This window comes from Pleurodeles waltl, chromosome 5 (genome assembly GCF_031143425.1).
Source record: "Pleurodeles waltl isolate 20211129_DDA chromosome 5, aPleWal1.hap1.20221129, whole genome shotgun sequence".
NCBI lineage: Eukaryota > Metazoa > Chordata > Amphibia > Caudata > Salamandridae > Pleurodeles > Pleurodeles waltl.
In genome coordinates this window covers 1,254,813,651-1,254,830,406 of record NC_090444.1, presented here as the reverse complement: position 1 = coordinate 1,254,830,406, position 16,756 = coordinate 1,254,813,651, and the positions used below count along the sequence as shown (strand labels likewise).

Sequence of the window (16,756 nt, the reverse complement as noted above, 5' to 3'; positions counted from 1 at the left end):
AGATGAACGAAGCTGCTATTACTCCTGTTCATGAGACTACTACACTAACAGCTTCTTTTTTTTAAAACATATTTTATTGTTTTCATAAACACAAAAAAAGAGGAACATATAAGACATACATTGATTGCATATGTGCATTTTTCCATCGATTTGCACGCTGTTACATCATTTGTATCTTTTCATATCAACCATATTGTCATTAAACTGTCTAGTTCTGCATGTTATGTATAATGGACATCGTGCATTATCATGATGGTACTTTCAATTAGTATGCCGCCTTGTGTTCAATACATCTAATGTTATTTTTAACAGCAAACTATTGACCAGACATCTTCGTGTTTTAGAAGGATGTTCTATTACTGTATTCTTGGCTGTTATCTATTGTCTCACACTGTTGGTATATGTAAAATTTTCCAGGGGGTTGGGAGTAATTCGACAATTTTACTATGTATTTGGTGATTACTATCCTGTGAATTGCCCAGTATTGTTTTTCTTAGATCATTGTGGTTTGTCCTCGTTATTTTTGTCCTTATACAATGATATGAACTTATCTATTAATTCATCCCATTCCTGGGCTATTGGGTATTTCCTACTTCCGGCACTTTCTTCCCTACTGAGGGCGACTCCTTCTGCTTTTCCCCATTCTGTTACCTCCGCCCTCCACTGGCTCACCATGGGTGCTGTTGTGGCCTTCCAGCGCCTAGTCAGTAGACGCTTAGCCCATAGGAGTGCTAGGTTTATCAGTCTAGGGAGAACTTTCTTTTTTGGGGGGCGTGGGAGCAGTCCCAGTATACATGTCTCCATTTTGCGGTATATAGCCTTTCCTGCTAATTTATTCAGTGAGTTGATTATATTATTCCAATTTTCAGTGATAGCAGGTCACTCCCAGAGCATGCATGTGAGTCCTGCTTCCTCTTCCTTGCATCTAGGACATATTGAGGGCAGTCCTGGGTATAAAATATGAAATCTGTGTGGGGTGAGATATGCTCTGTGAAGTATAGCATATTGGATGAATTTAAATCTCGTGTTATGAGATACTTGACTTGGGTAATTTAGTATGGTAGTCCATTCCTCTTCTGATATCTCTCTTCCTTCGTCTGTTTCCCATTTGATTTTTAATTCTGTCAGGGGTTTAGATAGGTGGGTTTTCAGCTCCCTATATAGCCATTTGACCATATGCGTCCCTTGGCCTATAGTGTATATGGAGTGTACCAGTGCGTGTGTAGGCGGTTCTTTGTCCTTCGGGCCCAGTGTTTAGTGACATAGTGCGTGATACTAGCATGCAGGAGGAAGAGTGAGGTGGATAAATTGTGTTCATAAATGTAGTCGGTGTGTGTTAGTAAACGTTGGTCTTTAAATAAAGAACCTATGGATTCTACGCCTTCCTGTGCCCATTTTTGTAGTTGTGTAGGGGTTAAAATACCTATGGTTACTAGCAAGCCCAACAGTGGGATATTGGGAGAATAGGGGATCGTGCCAGAAGTATATCCGAGCACCAGTTGCCAATATTGGAGTGCTATTTTCAACAAGAGAGGGGCATGTCCCTGAACTGGGGCTCCAGGGCATAACAAGGAATGCAGATTCCCTTTGTCCAGCATCTGTTGATTATAGTTTATTTCTTGTAAGTTTCAGCCACTTAGCCAGCACGCCAGCCACTGGAGCTGTCCCGCTATGCAGTAAGCCTTAAAGTCTGGTGCGTTCATCCCTCCCTGTTCTACCGGCATCAGTAACTTGGCAAGGCTTATTCTGCGTCTTCCCTTCCCCATATAATTTCCAGCAACATAGAGCTGAGTAGCTTGAAATAGGACTCCGGCACTTTCACCGGTAGGTTAGTGAAGTAGTATAGCAGGCGGGGTAGTGCCACCATTTTGGCTAGTGCCAATCTGCCCGCAATTGAAATTGGTAACGTTGTCCAGAACTGGATCTGCATTTTAACTGAGGAGAGGGCTCATTTCAGATTACATTCCAGGAGGTCTTCTGGTATGCGATATACTTGAATCCCAAGATATCGGAAAGTGTCTATTGCTACTTGTAGCTGGTGACCTCCAAATGGTAGCATATTGTCTCTATGTGGCTCATAGAATGAGAAAGCTATGGATTTGTTTAAGTTTATGGCCAGTTCAGACAGGGGCATGAATTCTTCAAAGATATATGCAGCTCTAATAGGGTTTTGGTTAAGATCCTTAATATATAGTATAATATCGTCGGCATATAGTGAAACTATGTGTTGTGTATGCTCTATTTCAATGCCCCAAGCCCCGCCCTCCTGTCTCAGCAGTGGTGCCAGAGGTTCTATGGCTAGGACAAATAGCAAGGGGGATAAAGGACAGCCTTGCCTGGTGCCTCTATTCACCGGGTAAATGTCTGATATATTTTGTCCTGTACGTGCTCTGGCTGTTGGTGTCGCATATAGTATGCTGACCCATTTAATATAGTCCGGCGGGGCCTAAAACTTCTTTGAGACCTTTATCATATATTCCCAGCTAAGGGAGTCAAAGGCCAGGCGGAGGTCCAGCGAGAGACACCCTGCGTGCGGGAACTTCCCCCTTCCTGCATCCATCACTTGGTATAATCTACGCACATTCAAGGAGGTGTTCCTAGTCGGGACAAAACCGCACTTGTCAGTATGTATAAGATCAGCTATATATGGTAGGAGCCTTTGTGCTAAAATGTTTGCTAGGATCATGTTTAATAAAGATAATGGTCTATACGGTGAGATATCAGTTGCGTCTTTACCTGGCTTCAGAAGGGACATCACTAGTGCCTGCCCAGTGGTATCTGGTAGTAGTCCCATTTCTAAGGACGCTTGATATAATCGCTCTAAGTGTGGGGTGAGCTGTGTATTGAATAGTGAATAAAATTCCGCCGCAGGCCATCCGTTCCTGGCGTTTTATTGTGCGCCATGTTTTTAATAGTTTCTCTGATTTCCCCTTGCGTAATTTGAGCTCCTAATTTCTGCCCTGCCTCTGCATCAAGTGTTGGGAGTTTCATCTTAGTCAGGAAGGAGTCTATCCTCCCCCCTCTGCCATTGTGGGTGGAGCGGAGTATAAAGCCATGTAGTCATCTTTAAAAGCTGTATTAATGTCCAATTGGGTAGTTATATCACCATATTGAGTTGTCCTAATATGCAATATGGGAGTGGGGGCCAGTTCTTCCCATATTAGACGTGCCAGGAGTGGGCCTGCCCTATCACCTTCTCTGTGCATCCGTTCCTTATATCTAGTATGATCGAATTTATGGAGTTTTTCGACCAGTCGGGCGTGTTCAGATCTAAGATCTTGTAGTGCTGTAGTGTTAGTAGGGTTTATGACTGACTTTTTTTCCAGGGTACCTAAACGTTTCTCCGCCTGTGTCAGTTCCCTCACCAGTGTTTTCCACACTCCTGACACTGCCCCTATTATGACCCTCCGTACAACCACCTTGAATGCCTCCCACTCTACTAGTGGGGAGGAAGCCGTGTCTGTATTGTCACGGAAAAAGGTCTTAATTGTCTGTGCTAGTTGCTCTCGTAGGGCAGTGTCTTCCAACACTATGGGCTGCAAACCCCATGTTGGGATAGGTGTGGATGTTCGTCCCCAATTCATTGTCACTTCTAAAGGGTTATGATCTGATAGTGTCTTTCCCAGGTAAGTGGTTTTGGTCATTTGGGTCTGTAATGACTCAGTGCAGACAATCCGATCTAGTCTCATGTGCACTTTGTGGGGAAGTGAGTAGAAGGAGTATTCCTTCATGACGGTGCTTTTGGCCTGCCATATATCTGCTAGGGACCATCCCTGTAACCATCTCCTTAGTGCATCTGCTTGTTTCCGTGCATTTGTTCCTAACATTGGATGGGTGTTTCGGTCCATGGTAACATCCAACACCGCATTAAAGTCCCCACCAATCACCCAGGGAATATGTGCCCATAGTGTTAACATTCTTGATAGGCGTTCTAGAAAGGCATCTTGGCAGTATTTGGTGCTTATATGCTGCCCAGTACCGCTGGTTTCCCATCCAAGTTACCCCTGATCAAAACAAATCTGCCCTCATCATCAATCCTAGTATCAGCCACTTCTAAGGGCACACTGGCTCTTATCTACACAGCTGCTCCTCGTGCGAATGCCGAATATGAGGTATGAAAAATCTGGCCTCACCATTTTTTACGAAGTTTAACCGCTTCATGTGAAGTGAGATGAGTTTCCTGTAAATAAACAATATGTGCTTTGCAGCGATTTAATTGTGCTAGGATTCTGTGCCGTTTTTGGATAGCTCCCATCCCCCTCACATTCCAAGAAATAATATTATATTCACGTTGTGTATGGATAGTTGGGTCTGATTATGTGCATCCACATTCGTTTGTGGTCCCATGCTAGTCTATAGTTTCTGCAGAATAGTGTACCTGGCGTGAATGTCGATGTCTGTCTTAGTAGAAAATAACCATACTTATACTCTAATAGAAATACCAGGCAAAGCCTAAACCTGCTTTGCCAAACAATTACGTAATACATAATCTTGGTGCTACAACGAAGCAGTCAATTAGTTCTTGAAGGGGCCTACGCAATGGGACATGGTTAAAGAGTATGTCCCACTGCCAGCGGGTCTGCTAGAGATAGTGTGAGAGAAAATCAATGTATGCCAAGGAGCTCTACCAACCGAGCCCACCACATCTGTAGGGGAGCGGAGGTTCCATCCAGAGAAAGTAACAGGTATTTTGGCAATGCTATTACGGGGTTACATCTGTTAAAAGTCTCTAGCTATTTGTGGAGTGATGTCGGTTAACAGAGCCAGGCTCCCATCTGAGTCCGATGCCGCCATGCTATCCACCGAAGAAGCGGTTCTGCAGGGAGAAGAGTTCATCTCCCGTAGGGAGCCCGTGGCTTGTAATGCATTGTTTTGTCCCTCCAGGGCCTGACGCAGTGTTGGTCCTGTTCTTTTCCGTAACATTTGGGCTTTATTTTGTTCGTCTCTGCGACGTTGAGGAAGTTGCTTTGCATGGGGGCCGCTGTTCTGCTCCTCTGCTCGTGAGTGTGGGAAGTTTTCATCGAGCCAGGTACACACCAGGTCGGGTGAGTCAAAGAAGTGTGTTTTCTGATCATGTGTGATGCAGAGTTTTGATGCAGAGTTTTGCTGGGAATAACAGTGCATATTTTATTTCCATTTTGCGTAGTCTTTGTCTTATTATCTGGAAGGATGCTCTGCGCTTCTGGACTGCCAGAGTATAGTCTGGGTATAGTGAGATCCTGGCATTGTCCATCTCCCTCGCCACCTGCAAGGCAACATCTCTATCTCTGTAGTTTAGTATCCGTGCTATTACAGGTCTTTCTGGAGCTCCTGGAACGGGTTTTCTGCCAGGGATACGTGTGCTCTTTCCACCACAAAGTGTACCAACAATCTGCCTTTGGCTATGTATTGTAGCCATGTCTCGATGTATCGTGTGGGGTCGCTTCCTTCTTTGCCTTTGGGGAGCCCAATTATGTGTATATTATTGCATCATGAGCGCCCCTCTGCGTCTTCGACCTTTTCCTTTAGGATTTCCATTTGCTGTTGAAGCCTTTCCATGGTATTTTTATTGTCATTGTGTGTCGGGAGGATTTCAGCCACTGTTGACTCTGTTTGTTTTAGCCTGTCTGAGAGTTTTGCTTGATCGTCTTTCATTATATTCATTTCTATTGTGATCATACCTAATCTGTTCTCTATGGCTTGCCGGGAGTCTCTGATTTCTTTTAGTATAGTGTCCAGCTTGTCCATGTTTTTTTTCGCCTGGGGCGTCGGGATCTGGTCCTGGGGAGTCGGGGTTACACCGTTTTCCATTGGTTTGCCCTTTGTGCGACCCATTACCGGACTTCTCTGTAGTGTTCTTTTTGCCTCGCACCTCAACTCAGACTATCATACGTTCAGTATAGGTGGGAGGAGCACTTGTCCCGTGTGCGGGCCCTCGGGTCTTATTGTCCTTTATAACACTTTATCAGGTTGCCAAAATCATATTTCTGCTTAGCGGTATACAGCGGGGGAGGGTGGTCCCGGGAAGGGGTGTATAAGTTATTTCTCTCATGTGTAATGTAGTAAGGCTTTGCCACTGCATGACCTAGTCTGTCACTCTCCCCCCGGTGCCATCTCTGGCTGCCTCGGCGATAGTCTGTACTCTCCAATGAGGCATTCCACTATGGGTGATCCTCCATTCAGCAGAACGCCATCGCCATTTCCCCAATTGGAACCGTAGCGAGGTCTCGGTCACAGCTCAGTCCAGCGTGCCTCCCTCAGTTCAGGTAGGGCGTTTTCCCTGTTCTCCGTGACTGCTAGTGCCGCGGGCCTCCTGGCATGGCGTGCCCGGTCGCCAGCGGGTTCAAGGGCAGGGGGAGGGCCGCGGGCAGCCAGATCGGCACATAGGTTGTAATCAGGCCGGTTTTACGTCCTCGGCCGCACCTTTATTCACCCCCACTCACCGCTTCTCAGCCGCGTCTGTCTCTGCGCCTCTTCCCCAGGCTCATTCCACTCTCCGTAGCCGCTAGTGTCGCGGGGCCTCCCACGCGGCGCGCCCGGTCCACAGGCCGGCCATCACGCCGCCCGGACGCCAGTGCGCCCACGGGCAGGGGAGGGCCCGGGGCAGCCGGACCGGCACACAGGCCGCAATTGGCCCGGCTCCGCCCCCAGTCGCACCTTTAGTCACCTCCACTTGGCACCTCTCGGCCGCAGCTGGTCTCGTCACTGTCAGTCTCCGCGCTTCTTCCTCAGGCCCATTCAGCCTTCTTCCCGTCAGGCCACAACAAGACCTCGTAGAGAACCCTGGATTGCATCATCTAGCTCCCGTCCCTTTGCCCGGACTATCGTTTGGTTTCTGGCTGCGTCTCCGCTCCCGGTGTGCGTCGGATTTCAATTTTACGGCAGGCTCGGTCGGGAGCTCCCCGTCTATGCGACCGCCAACTTAGGCGGTTAGCCACGCCTCCCCTACACTAACAGCTTTAGAGAGGTTCAAGCTAGATGACAAATATTTGTATGATTATACTAATGCACAAGGAGAGCTTTCTTCTAACGTTTTCTGTTGGATGTTGAGTGAGTATGTGGAGACAACAGATGCAAGGAATTGTCTTGTGTGTATGCAAATCCCTTCCTCTGTGGAAGAAGGGGTTACGTACCATAGTCTACCTCTAACGTATGGCATAACATGTAGCCTGCTACTAACCAGATTCTATAACCAAGAGTATATTGAATATTTCTACTCAAACCACGACGTTGTGTTTTCCCTTGTTCCAAATATTAGATACTTGAGTAAAATAGCTAAGGAGCATTGTAGGAAGTTGGCTCTGTATGCACTATTTCAAAGTAAGGAATAGTATGCACAGAGTCCAAGGGTTCCCCTTAGAGGCAAGATAGTGGCAAAAAGTGATAATACTAATGCTCTATTTTGTGGTAGTGTGGTCGAGCAGTAGGCTTATCAAAGGAGTAGTGTTAAGCATTTGTTGTACACACACAGGCAATAAATGAGGAACACACACTCAGAGACAATTCCAGGCCAATAGGTTTTTGTATAGAAAAATATATTTTCTTAGTTTATTTTAAGAACCACAGGTACAAATTTTACATGTAATACTTCAAATGAAAGGTATTGCAGGTAGGTACTTTAGGAACTTTGAATAATCAAAATAGCATACACAGTTTTCATATAAATCACATATAGCTATTTTAAAACTAGACAGTGCAATTTTCACAGTTCCTAGGGGGAGTAAGAGTTTCTTAGTTCTTGCAGGTAAGTAAACCACCTACGGAGTTCAAGTTGGGGTCCAAGGTAGCCCACCTTTAGGGGTTCAGAGCAACCCCAAAGTTATCACACCAGCAGCTCAGGGCCGGTCAGGTGCAGAGTTTAAAGTGGTGCCCAAAACGCATAGGCTTCAATGGAGAAGGGGGTGCCCCGGTTCCAGTCTGCCAGCAGGTAAGTACCCGCGTCTTCGGAGGGCAGACCAGGGGGGTTTTGTAGGGCACCGGGGGGGACACAAGTTAGCACAGAAAGTACACCCTCAGCGGCACGGGGGCGGCCGGATGCAGTGTGCAAACACGCGTCAGGTTTGTCGTTGAAATCAATGGGAGACCAAGGGGTCTCTTCAGCGGTGCAGGTAGGCAAGGGGGGGGCTCCTCGGGGTAGCCACCACCTGGGCAAGGGAGAGGGCCTCCTGGGGGTCACTCCTGCACTGGAGTTCCGATCTTTCAGGTCCTGGGGGCTGCGGGTGCAGAGTCTTTATCAGGCGTCGGGAGCTGGGAGCCAGGCAGTCCAGTCAGGGGGAGTCTCGAGATTCCCTCTGCAGGCGTCGCTGTGGGGGCTCAGGGGGGGCAACTCTGGCTACTCACGGTCTCGCAGTCGCCGGGGAGTCCTCTCTGAAGTGTTTGTTCTCCACAAGTCCAGCCGGGGGCGTCGGGTTCAGAGTAGCAAGTCTCACGCTTCCGGCGGGAAACGCAGTTGTTTTAAAGTTGCTCCTTTGGAAACAAAGTTGCAGTCTTGGGTGAACAGAGCCGCTGTCCTCGGGAGTTCTTGGTCCTTCTAGAGCAGGGCAGTCCTCTGAGGATTCAGAGGTCGCTGGTCCCTGGGGAATGCGTCGCTGGAGCAGTGTCTTCAGAAGGGGGGGAGACAGGCCGGTAGAGCTGGGGCCAAAGCAGTTGGTGTCTCCGTCTTCTCTGCAGGGTTTTTCAGCTTAGCAGTCCTCTTTTTAGGTTGCAGGAATCTAGTTTCCTAAGTTCTGGGGGGCCCCTAAATACTGAATTTAGGGGTGCGTTTAGGTCTGGGAGGGCAGTAGCCAATGGCTACTGTCCTTGAGGGTGGCTACACCCTCTTTGTGTCTCCTCCCTGAGGGGAGGGGGTCACATCCCTAATCCTATTGGGGAAATCCTCCATCTGCAAGATGGAGGATTTCTAAAAGTCAGAGTCACCTCAGCTCAGGACACCTTAGGGGCTGTCCTGACTGGCCAGTGACTCCTCCTTGTTTTTCTCATTATCTCTCCTGGACTTGCCGCCAAAAGTGGGGGCTGTGTCCAGGGGGCGGGCATCTCCACTAGCTGGAGTGCCCTGTGGCATTGTAACACGAAGCCTGAGCCTTTGAGGCACACTGCTAGGTGTTACCGTTCCTGTAGGGGGGAGGTGTTAAGCACCTCCACCCAGAGCAGGCTTTTGTTTCTGTCCTCAGAGAGCACAAAGGCTCTCACCACATGGGGTCAGAAATTCGTCTCTCAGCAGCAGGCTGGCACAGACCAGTCAGTCCTGCACTGAACAATTGGGTAAAATACAGGGGGCATCTCTAAGATGCCCTCTGTGTGCATTTTTTAATAAATCCAACACTGGCATCGATGTGGGTTTATTATTCTGAGAAGTTTGATACCAAACTTCCCAGTATTCAGTGTAGCCATTATGGAGCTGTGGAGTTCGTTTTTGACAGACTCCCAGACCATATATTCTTATGGCTATCTGCACTTACAATGTCTGAGGTTTTGCTTAGACACTGTAGGGGCATAGTGCTCATGCACCTATGCCCTCACCTGTGGTATAGTGCACCGTGCCTTAGGGCTGTAAGGCCTGTTAGAGGGGTGACTTACCTATGCCATAGGCAGTGTGAGGTTGGCATGGCACCCTGAGGGGAGTGCCATGTCGACTTATTAATTTTCTCCCCACCAGCACACACAAGCTGGCAAGCAGTGTCTGTGCTGAGTGAGGGGTCCCTAGGGTCGCATTAGACATGCTGCAGCCCTTAGATACCTTCCCTGGCATTAGGACCCCTGGTACCAGGGGTACCAGTTACAAGGGACTTACCTGGGTGCCAGGGTTGTGCCAGTTGTGGAGACAATGGTACATTTTAGGTGAAAGAACACTGGTGCTAGGGCCTGGTTAGCAGGGTCCCAGCACACTTCTCAGTCAAGTCAGCATCAGTATCAGGCAAAAAGTGGGGGGTAATTGCAACAGGGAGCCATTTCTTTACAAGCATTATTTAGTATTAGTTAGAGGATTCTTTGAGCCAACTCTAACTTTTGGAACTGCTTATGCTCACCGTAATAATCTGACCTGTTTATTAACTCCGATGGAAAAGAGCTTTATAGGGCATACTGATGATAGAAGGAAGGCATTAAAGGAGGAATTAGAGAAAGGGCTGGAGAAAAGGACTTATAAAAATGACTATGCTTACACTGCTATTAAAATACAAGGGAGATTAGCTTTAGGTGCATTACATGTGGGGAAGCTTTGTACATATAGGCAAAAATTGCGTATTGACACATTATTTGTGGGAACGAGTGAATGTAGGCATGTGTTTTTGTTTCAGAGTAAATGGACTTTTATGCTGAATGGTCAGGACCCTGTGATTCCTGGAATGTATTATATTTGTGGACTTAATGCTTATTACTGTCTTCCTAGAGGATGGTATGAGACATGCTATTTAGGGATAGTTTTCCCTAAGATTTATCAGATAGATGATCTAAAGAAAATACCGAAAGTGACTGAATTACGTCATGTGCGACAGAGGAGGGAAACCTCTTCTGCAGTTGTGGGAGATATTTTTGGGGCAGTAATTCCTTCTGTAGGGGTTATTTTGAATGTAAACAAGATATGAAAATTGTCTACTATTGTGAATAATATGCTGACAAACTTTACAGGGTCAATACTCCTGTTAAATACTGAATTGGCTGCGGATAGAGGTGTAACGCTTCAAAATAGGCTTGCTTTAGACATAATTTTAGCAAAAGAATACGGAGTCTGTAAAATGATTAATGCTAGGCATTGTTGCTCGTTCATACCTGAAAATGATAAAGAGATAAGAGGCTTACTTACTAACTTAACTAATTCAAGCAAGGATTTGAAAGAATTAAAGGAACCAGGGGTGTGGGTGAAGGTTGGAAATGGATTTGCCTCTCTGGGAAATTGGTTTAGTCAAATTTGGAATGGGGTATTATGGAAAATTGTCCAGGTAATATTAATGGTGATTATTTCCATATTAGGATTATGGGGCGCATGCAAATGATGGCCAAGGGTAAAATTAAGGAAAGGTAAAAATGATCAGAGGAGGGAAGAACCACCTAGGAGACAAATTTATAGGGAAAATTCAAGAAGAAGGCAAAATACAGCTGAGGCAAATTTGTAAAGTATTGACAAGAAGGGTTTGATGACACATTTAGTCATCAGAGGAGAGATTGATGGAGCAGATATGTTAATTAAAGAATTTTCGAATGATTAATGTGTGTATATTAATGAGAAAAATGCATAGAGAAATTAATATTAGAAAATAATGTGCATAATCGAAAATGTGCCCAAGGAGAGTAGTCACCATGTGTATTAACAGATGCTAAATGATGGAAAAATGTATATGAAACGTATTAATATATCATAACTGGATGTATAACCTATGTTTTATGTTAATTCATACTCTTAAATTAGCCAGACTAAAGGCCTGGTTTCACCAGGCCTTGCTTGCTCATAACGTGGAGACTCCGAAAAAATTTGCAAGGACTGGTAACTGTTCAGAGTTCAGATGGCTCAGTTACAACATTCTGCAGTGCACCAGAGGACAAGAGATGATGAAGACAATTTGATGCAATTATGTGTAATGTAGGCTAAATGTACTTTCCCAGGACTTGAACAATAGAGGCACTGACTAAAGACTTGTATGCAACAATTTTGTTACCTGAAGAGCCGGACGTTTTCTCATCGCAAGAAGGATCAATCACTTTTATGGGACATGAAGCCTATGCAAAATTAGAGATTTGGTAAACAAAAACTATAGGTTAGAGTCATAACTTCCGATGGACTGACCAATTAGCAATTAGTGGGATGGACTGGGGGACCCTAATAAAAAGTCATGACAAGGCGAGTGAAATCAGAACTGCAAGGAGAAAGTTGATGACGTCAGGAGACACTGTCTGAAGTGCTGATAATTGGGCTTATTCTCTGTGAGCCTGATACGTAGCTGACCACTGATGACCTGGGGACGAAGGCTGACTCGTTGCTGATCCATCCTGGATAGGTAGCTATGAAAATGTGACTGACAAATTTTGTGCCTTTTCTTCTAGGTGCCAACTGCGCTGTTTCTGAATAAATTTTTTCTCTCTTTTAGGTAGATTTTTCCAAATTAATGTTTCCTCTAAATTGTTTTCGCATGAAGACCCACAGGCTGATGCTAATCTTGGTTAGGTAGGCTCACAGGGGAGACGTTGATAGTGACAAATGATTGATGAATTGAATTGCTGAATTACATTATTAATGCTGATATTCATAGCTTATGTTGTTTCTTGGCCGCATATATTTTATCCAAGAGATAATGTCTTCTAACTGATGAATTAATAAAGAATTGATTGAATAAATCTGAACTAACTGATGACCTAGAATTGTAATCAATAGGGAATAAAATGTGTTAACCTTTTCCATGAGTAGGGGTTATTTCTGATTAATATGATTTTCTTTTTGGTTTCTTAAGTGTTTGATATTGTTTCATTGCTGTTATTGGTCCAGTGATCACTGCATGACTAGGATAATCCATGAGATTCAAAAGGTTCATCGACCTATATGCATCCCCTTGTAAGTTTACTTATTAAGGACCGGGAGCTAGCAACTGTAATGCTTCGTGGAATTTCAAGAAAGGGGAATAAAGACAAATCGTGGCTCATTTCTCTCAATAAATATACGGTGAAAGCAAAAATTTGATCTCTAGCCATATACGGAGAAAGCAAAAATAACAATAGTTAATGCAATTTTCAACAAAAACTGAAAACATCATCCAAGAAGATTTGAATGGAGTATAAAACGTGTGTGGATTCTCGACCAGAATTCAGCGAAGGGACTCGGGAGGGTGTTTTTCATTGCAAGAAAGTTGACAACTCAGAGTATGCTGAAGAAAGCAAAAATTTACAGATAAAATATAAAGCTTTCCAAATCACCGCGGTTCTTTTGTCTCCTGCGAGAAAAATACTCGCAGTACTGGAAACACACACTGAAAATCTTCGTTCAGCTAAACAATATTTCCTTTGATGGAAGATGCATACGTAGCAAAAAGTGGGAACAGAAAACATGAAGATTTAGGGAAAACGAGAGAATCGTATTAATCCTACTTGCATTGTAAAGTAGGGAGTTTTCTACGCGGGGAAAAAATACGAAATCCAGCATGAACAGGGACGCTGGCATTTCTATGCAAAAGCTAAACACTGAAAACGAAAAAGAAAACATGTATTCCGTACTCATTATAGTACTGAAATTAACAGTGAAAAAAAATCCAAGAAACAGCGGAAGAATCATGCTTGTCCTGCATTTTTCTTTCTTAGACGGAAGGCAGTTAATGATAAAGCCACAGACCCTGCTGGTACCCTGCAAAATTACTGCGCAAACATGGCAGCCATTTTTAAAAAATCGTTGTAGCGGGGTCAGGTATACCAAAGCTTCCGTAGATTGGAAGTAATGTAAATGGCATTTTCTTAAACAGACTGCTGCACAAATGTATTGACGATGTGATTGCCGTTAGAAATAGTGACATTGCATACGTTACGCACAGTTAAGTAAGGAGAGAAAATAATATTTGGAGACAAAAATCAATGTTCTTTTATGTTGACAATTGCAATGATCTACATTGATGCCGAGTGGAAAAGGAATCAATTAAAAATGCGTTGAAATATCTGCACTTTAAGATGGCCACATGTTTTCCCGCTTCACCTGCAGCAGTTCACTCTACGCCTCCTATCAGGACTTTCGTCGCAGTGACGCGGCGCCCCGGAAGCGCTCTCCCCCAGTAGGCTGTTCTTCCCCACGTGTGGCGGGGCACTTTAGGTAGCTGCTGTGTTGTGCTGTGCGCGCGCGAAGAGAGGTGCATAGAGGCACCCGGTTTTCGGCAGCTCCTTTGCCGGGACCATGGAGAACCTGCAGCTCAGCTTGGACTCTCTGCAGCTGATAGCAGCCAGGAACGAGAAGAGCAGCACCGAGCTTCGGGGCTTTCTGGCCAAGCAGGTTAGTGTCACTCCAGCCCCTCGACCATATAGACCTGCTACCCGCGAACCCCAAGGATGGTGGGATCCGGTATCTGGTTCCCAGAGGTTTGTAGTATCTGTATGCAGCAGTCTTTTATGTACTGCACAGCTGCTACAATATTTGCACTCAGCTCTGCACCCCGTAGAGATCGGGCTGCACACCTGCCGGTGCACAGCAGAGAGCTGTAGAAGCAGGACCCCCGATGTGCACAAAGAAATGAAATGACAGGAGGAGCTCCTGTATCTGTCACTAATCAGCAACAAACCTTTGATGCGTCTCTGTTCACCTTACAGCTAACGTTTATTGTATGCGAGTGCGATCCCCTTTAAATAGAGATTTTCAAACAAAGAGCTAATGACATTTCGTCTCGTTTTATACTGTTCTCCAATGCGGAGAAGCTGTTGAACAGTAATTTTTTTCCAGGTCCGTTTACGTGTCGCTGAATTGTATCAAACCCCGATAGTTGAATGACAAGTACGTGGGCAGCATACATTAAGTGTTACACTCTACTGCAGCGATAAATCACCCCTCTTCTTTGAAATAGGCACCGTTTTTTGGTATTCTTCTTTACACAGTAGACCTGTCATGCACTACTTGAGATATTAGATAGGCAGCTATTACTTATCTTGTACAGCAAGAAACATGCATCAGCTTCCCCAGTAATTTTGTAGTATATGGGTTTTCTAAAAAGTCTATTTTGAAATTTTATATAACTGGAGCTCGGCTAAAAGGTATTGGGGCCCTTTACCCCTCCGCCAGTTACATTACACAAGGACACATTCTGCCCAGAAGCCCAATGTTGAGCCGACGCCGAGACTCGAACCTGGCTCCCCAGTTCCAAAGTCGGCAGCTCTGCCCGTTATATAGCACCCCCCCCCCCCCCCCAACAAACTTTCTAGTTCATATCTAGAATTCTAGCTACATTCTATTTATTAAAACAATCTCAGAGTTTCTATTGAAAAGCTTTTTTTGTCTTGGGTAAGTCTCCTACGTGCTACATGTCAGTGTAAGTGGGCAATATGCAGTGACAGTAGAACACTAATAGTTGCATTTTGACGCTTTGACTTCCACAAATCTCCCATGTGCGTCCTTTTTGACAATACGATTTGCTGTGTTTTTCGGTTTTAATTCATAGCCAGACCTATACTGGGCAAGTTCATTCTGCCCTCTTACACCCTTTTCCTTTTTCCTTTTCCAAACAACGTGCTTGCTGCACTTTGTTGTCGAAAGGCGGTGGCAAAAATAGTTTTTTTTTCTGCGACATAGGTTCCAAAATCTATAGCCAGATTCACAAATCTGAAATACAGGACGAATATAAAGTAACTCTAGCTAGGGTCTGCATTTATTTTAAATGGATTCACTAATCTGCAATTTAATAGCCCAGAGATCTCTAAAAGTTAACTGGAACTCTTTTTAAAAGTGATTTCTCTTTAACTACCTTTTTTTGGTAAAGTGTGCAGAACTGTCCAAAGGCATCGACGTTATTAAGAAAACAAACAGCTTTTTATTAGAAACTATGAGCTAACCATAACTTTGTAATTATTAATATATAGGTGCACAATAAATGCTAATTTCAACATATTTAACATACCCTTATCACTTTACCTTCAAATCAGTGTCCCAAGTCTTTCTTTACGATTACTATTGCTGATTCTGATAGTTCCCAGGACTGACCTGTTACCCCAAAACTTAAATATTGACAGACACCTGGACATTCAAGCCACGCATCAGAAATCTGCTATGTCCTCTGGTTCAACTCATCCGTAAATTGGTCACAACAGCGCACTTCCCTCAAAGCAGCACAAAATATATATAAAAAAAATAATAATCTACGCAAAATCTGAAAATCTAAAAGAGCTCACTAAGTGAGTCTTTACTACACTTAAACGAAGTCTTGGATTCCCTAGAAGCCACGTAAAATATACATTTTATTGTTAATTTCAGTTTTAATTCCTAACCATAATTGCACTTTTGTTTTATTTTTTAATGGCATACATATATTCATGACCTTTCAAAATTGTCACACACAGATATTTATTTTGTAAAATTTGCATGCTGCTTCATATCTTGACAAGGACCTTTAGGCACCCTTCGTGGTTGGATCAGATACCCTGTTTGTTGTGCATGGTTGATAGTGTGGATATATAATGTAACCTTTGTTTCAGAGTTAAAATAATGAAATTTAATAATCGCACTTCAAAGAAGTGCTTAAAATGAAGCATTTAAATATTCCTACTCTTAAATTTAATGAAAAGATATGAAATAGCAAATAATACATTATTATGACAGTCTGTGATAGCTAGTGTAAAATAGTGCATCCCATGCATCTAAGATCTGTTTTTCGTGCAGCAATATGTTTTAAAAAAAATCAACCTTGAACAGATTAATTAACAGATTATTATTAGATCGACAGCATTTAATTTTATTCTTGTCAGACTCAACTTGCTTCTTTAGGGTACTTGATGCACGGCGTATTCACATAAACCCAGTTCTCAGATACCTAGAGATGTTCCTACACATCCTAATATTTCAGTTATTCAGTCAGCTGTAAAAATGTATCTAAATAAAATTTTAATCTCATACACCTTTTCAGAGACTGTTTATCCTGTTCACTGGTATTTGCAAAAACATATGATGTAAACCCCCCAAGATACTTAATTTTGTTTTGAGTAAGCAATAACCATGTTATAATTGTGGAAACTAGACTCCCAAGATACTCATTCATAAAGGTGGGCTATTTTCTAGGTGGATTTTCTGAATGTACCAGGAAAAATTACATTTTCGGAGCTCTTCATTTCG

At 44.0% G+C, this 16,756-nt stretch overlaps 1 protein-coding gene across 1 annotated transcript in view; it reads left to right on the top strand.

The window, feature by feature from the left end:
• Positions 1 to 13,717: 13,717 nt before the first annotated feature.
• The window catches only part of MDN1 (midasin AAA ATPase 1), a 1,740,009-nt gene continuing 1,736,970 nt past the window's right edge, over positions 13,718 to 16,756 (top strand). The window contains exon 1 of the mRNA XM_069235499.1: positions 13,718 to 13,936. Coding sequence (XP_069091600.1) covers positions 13,841 to 13,936 — 96 coding nt within the window. The 5' untranslated portion in view covers positions 13,718 to 13,840. The remainder of the gene's footprint in view (positions 13,937 to 16,756) is intronic.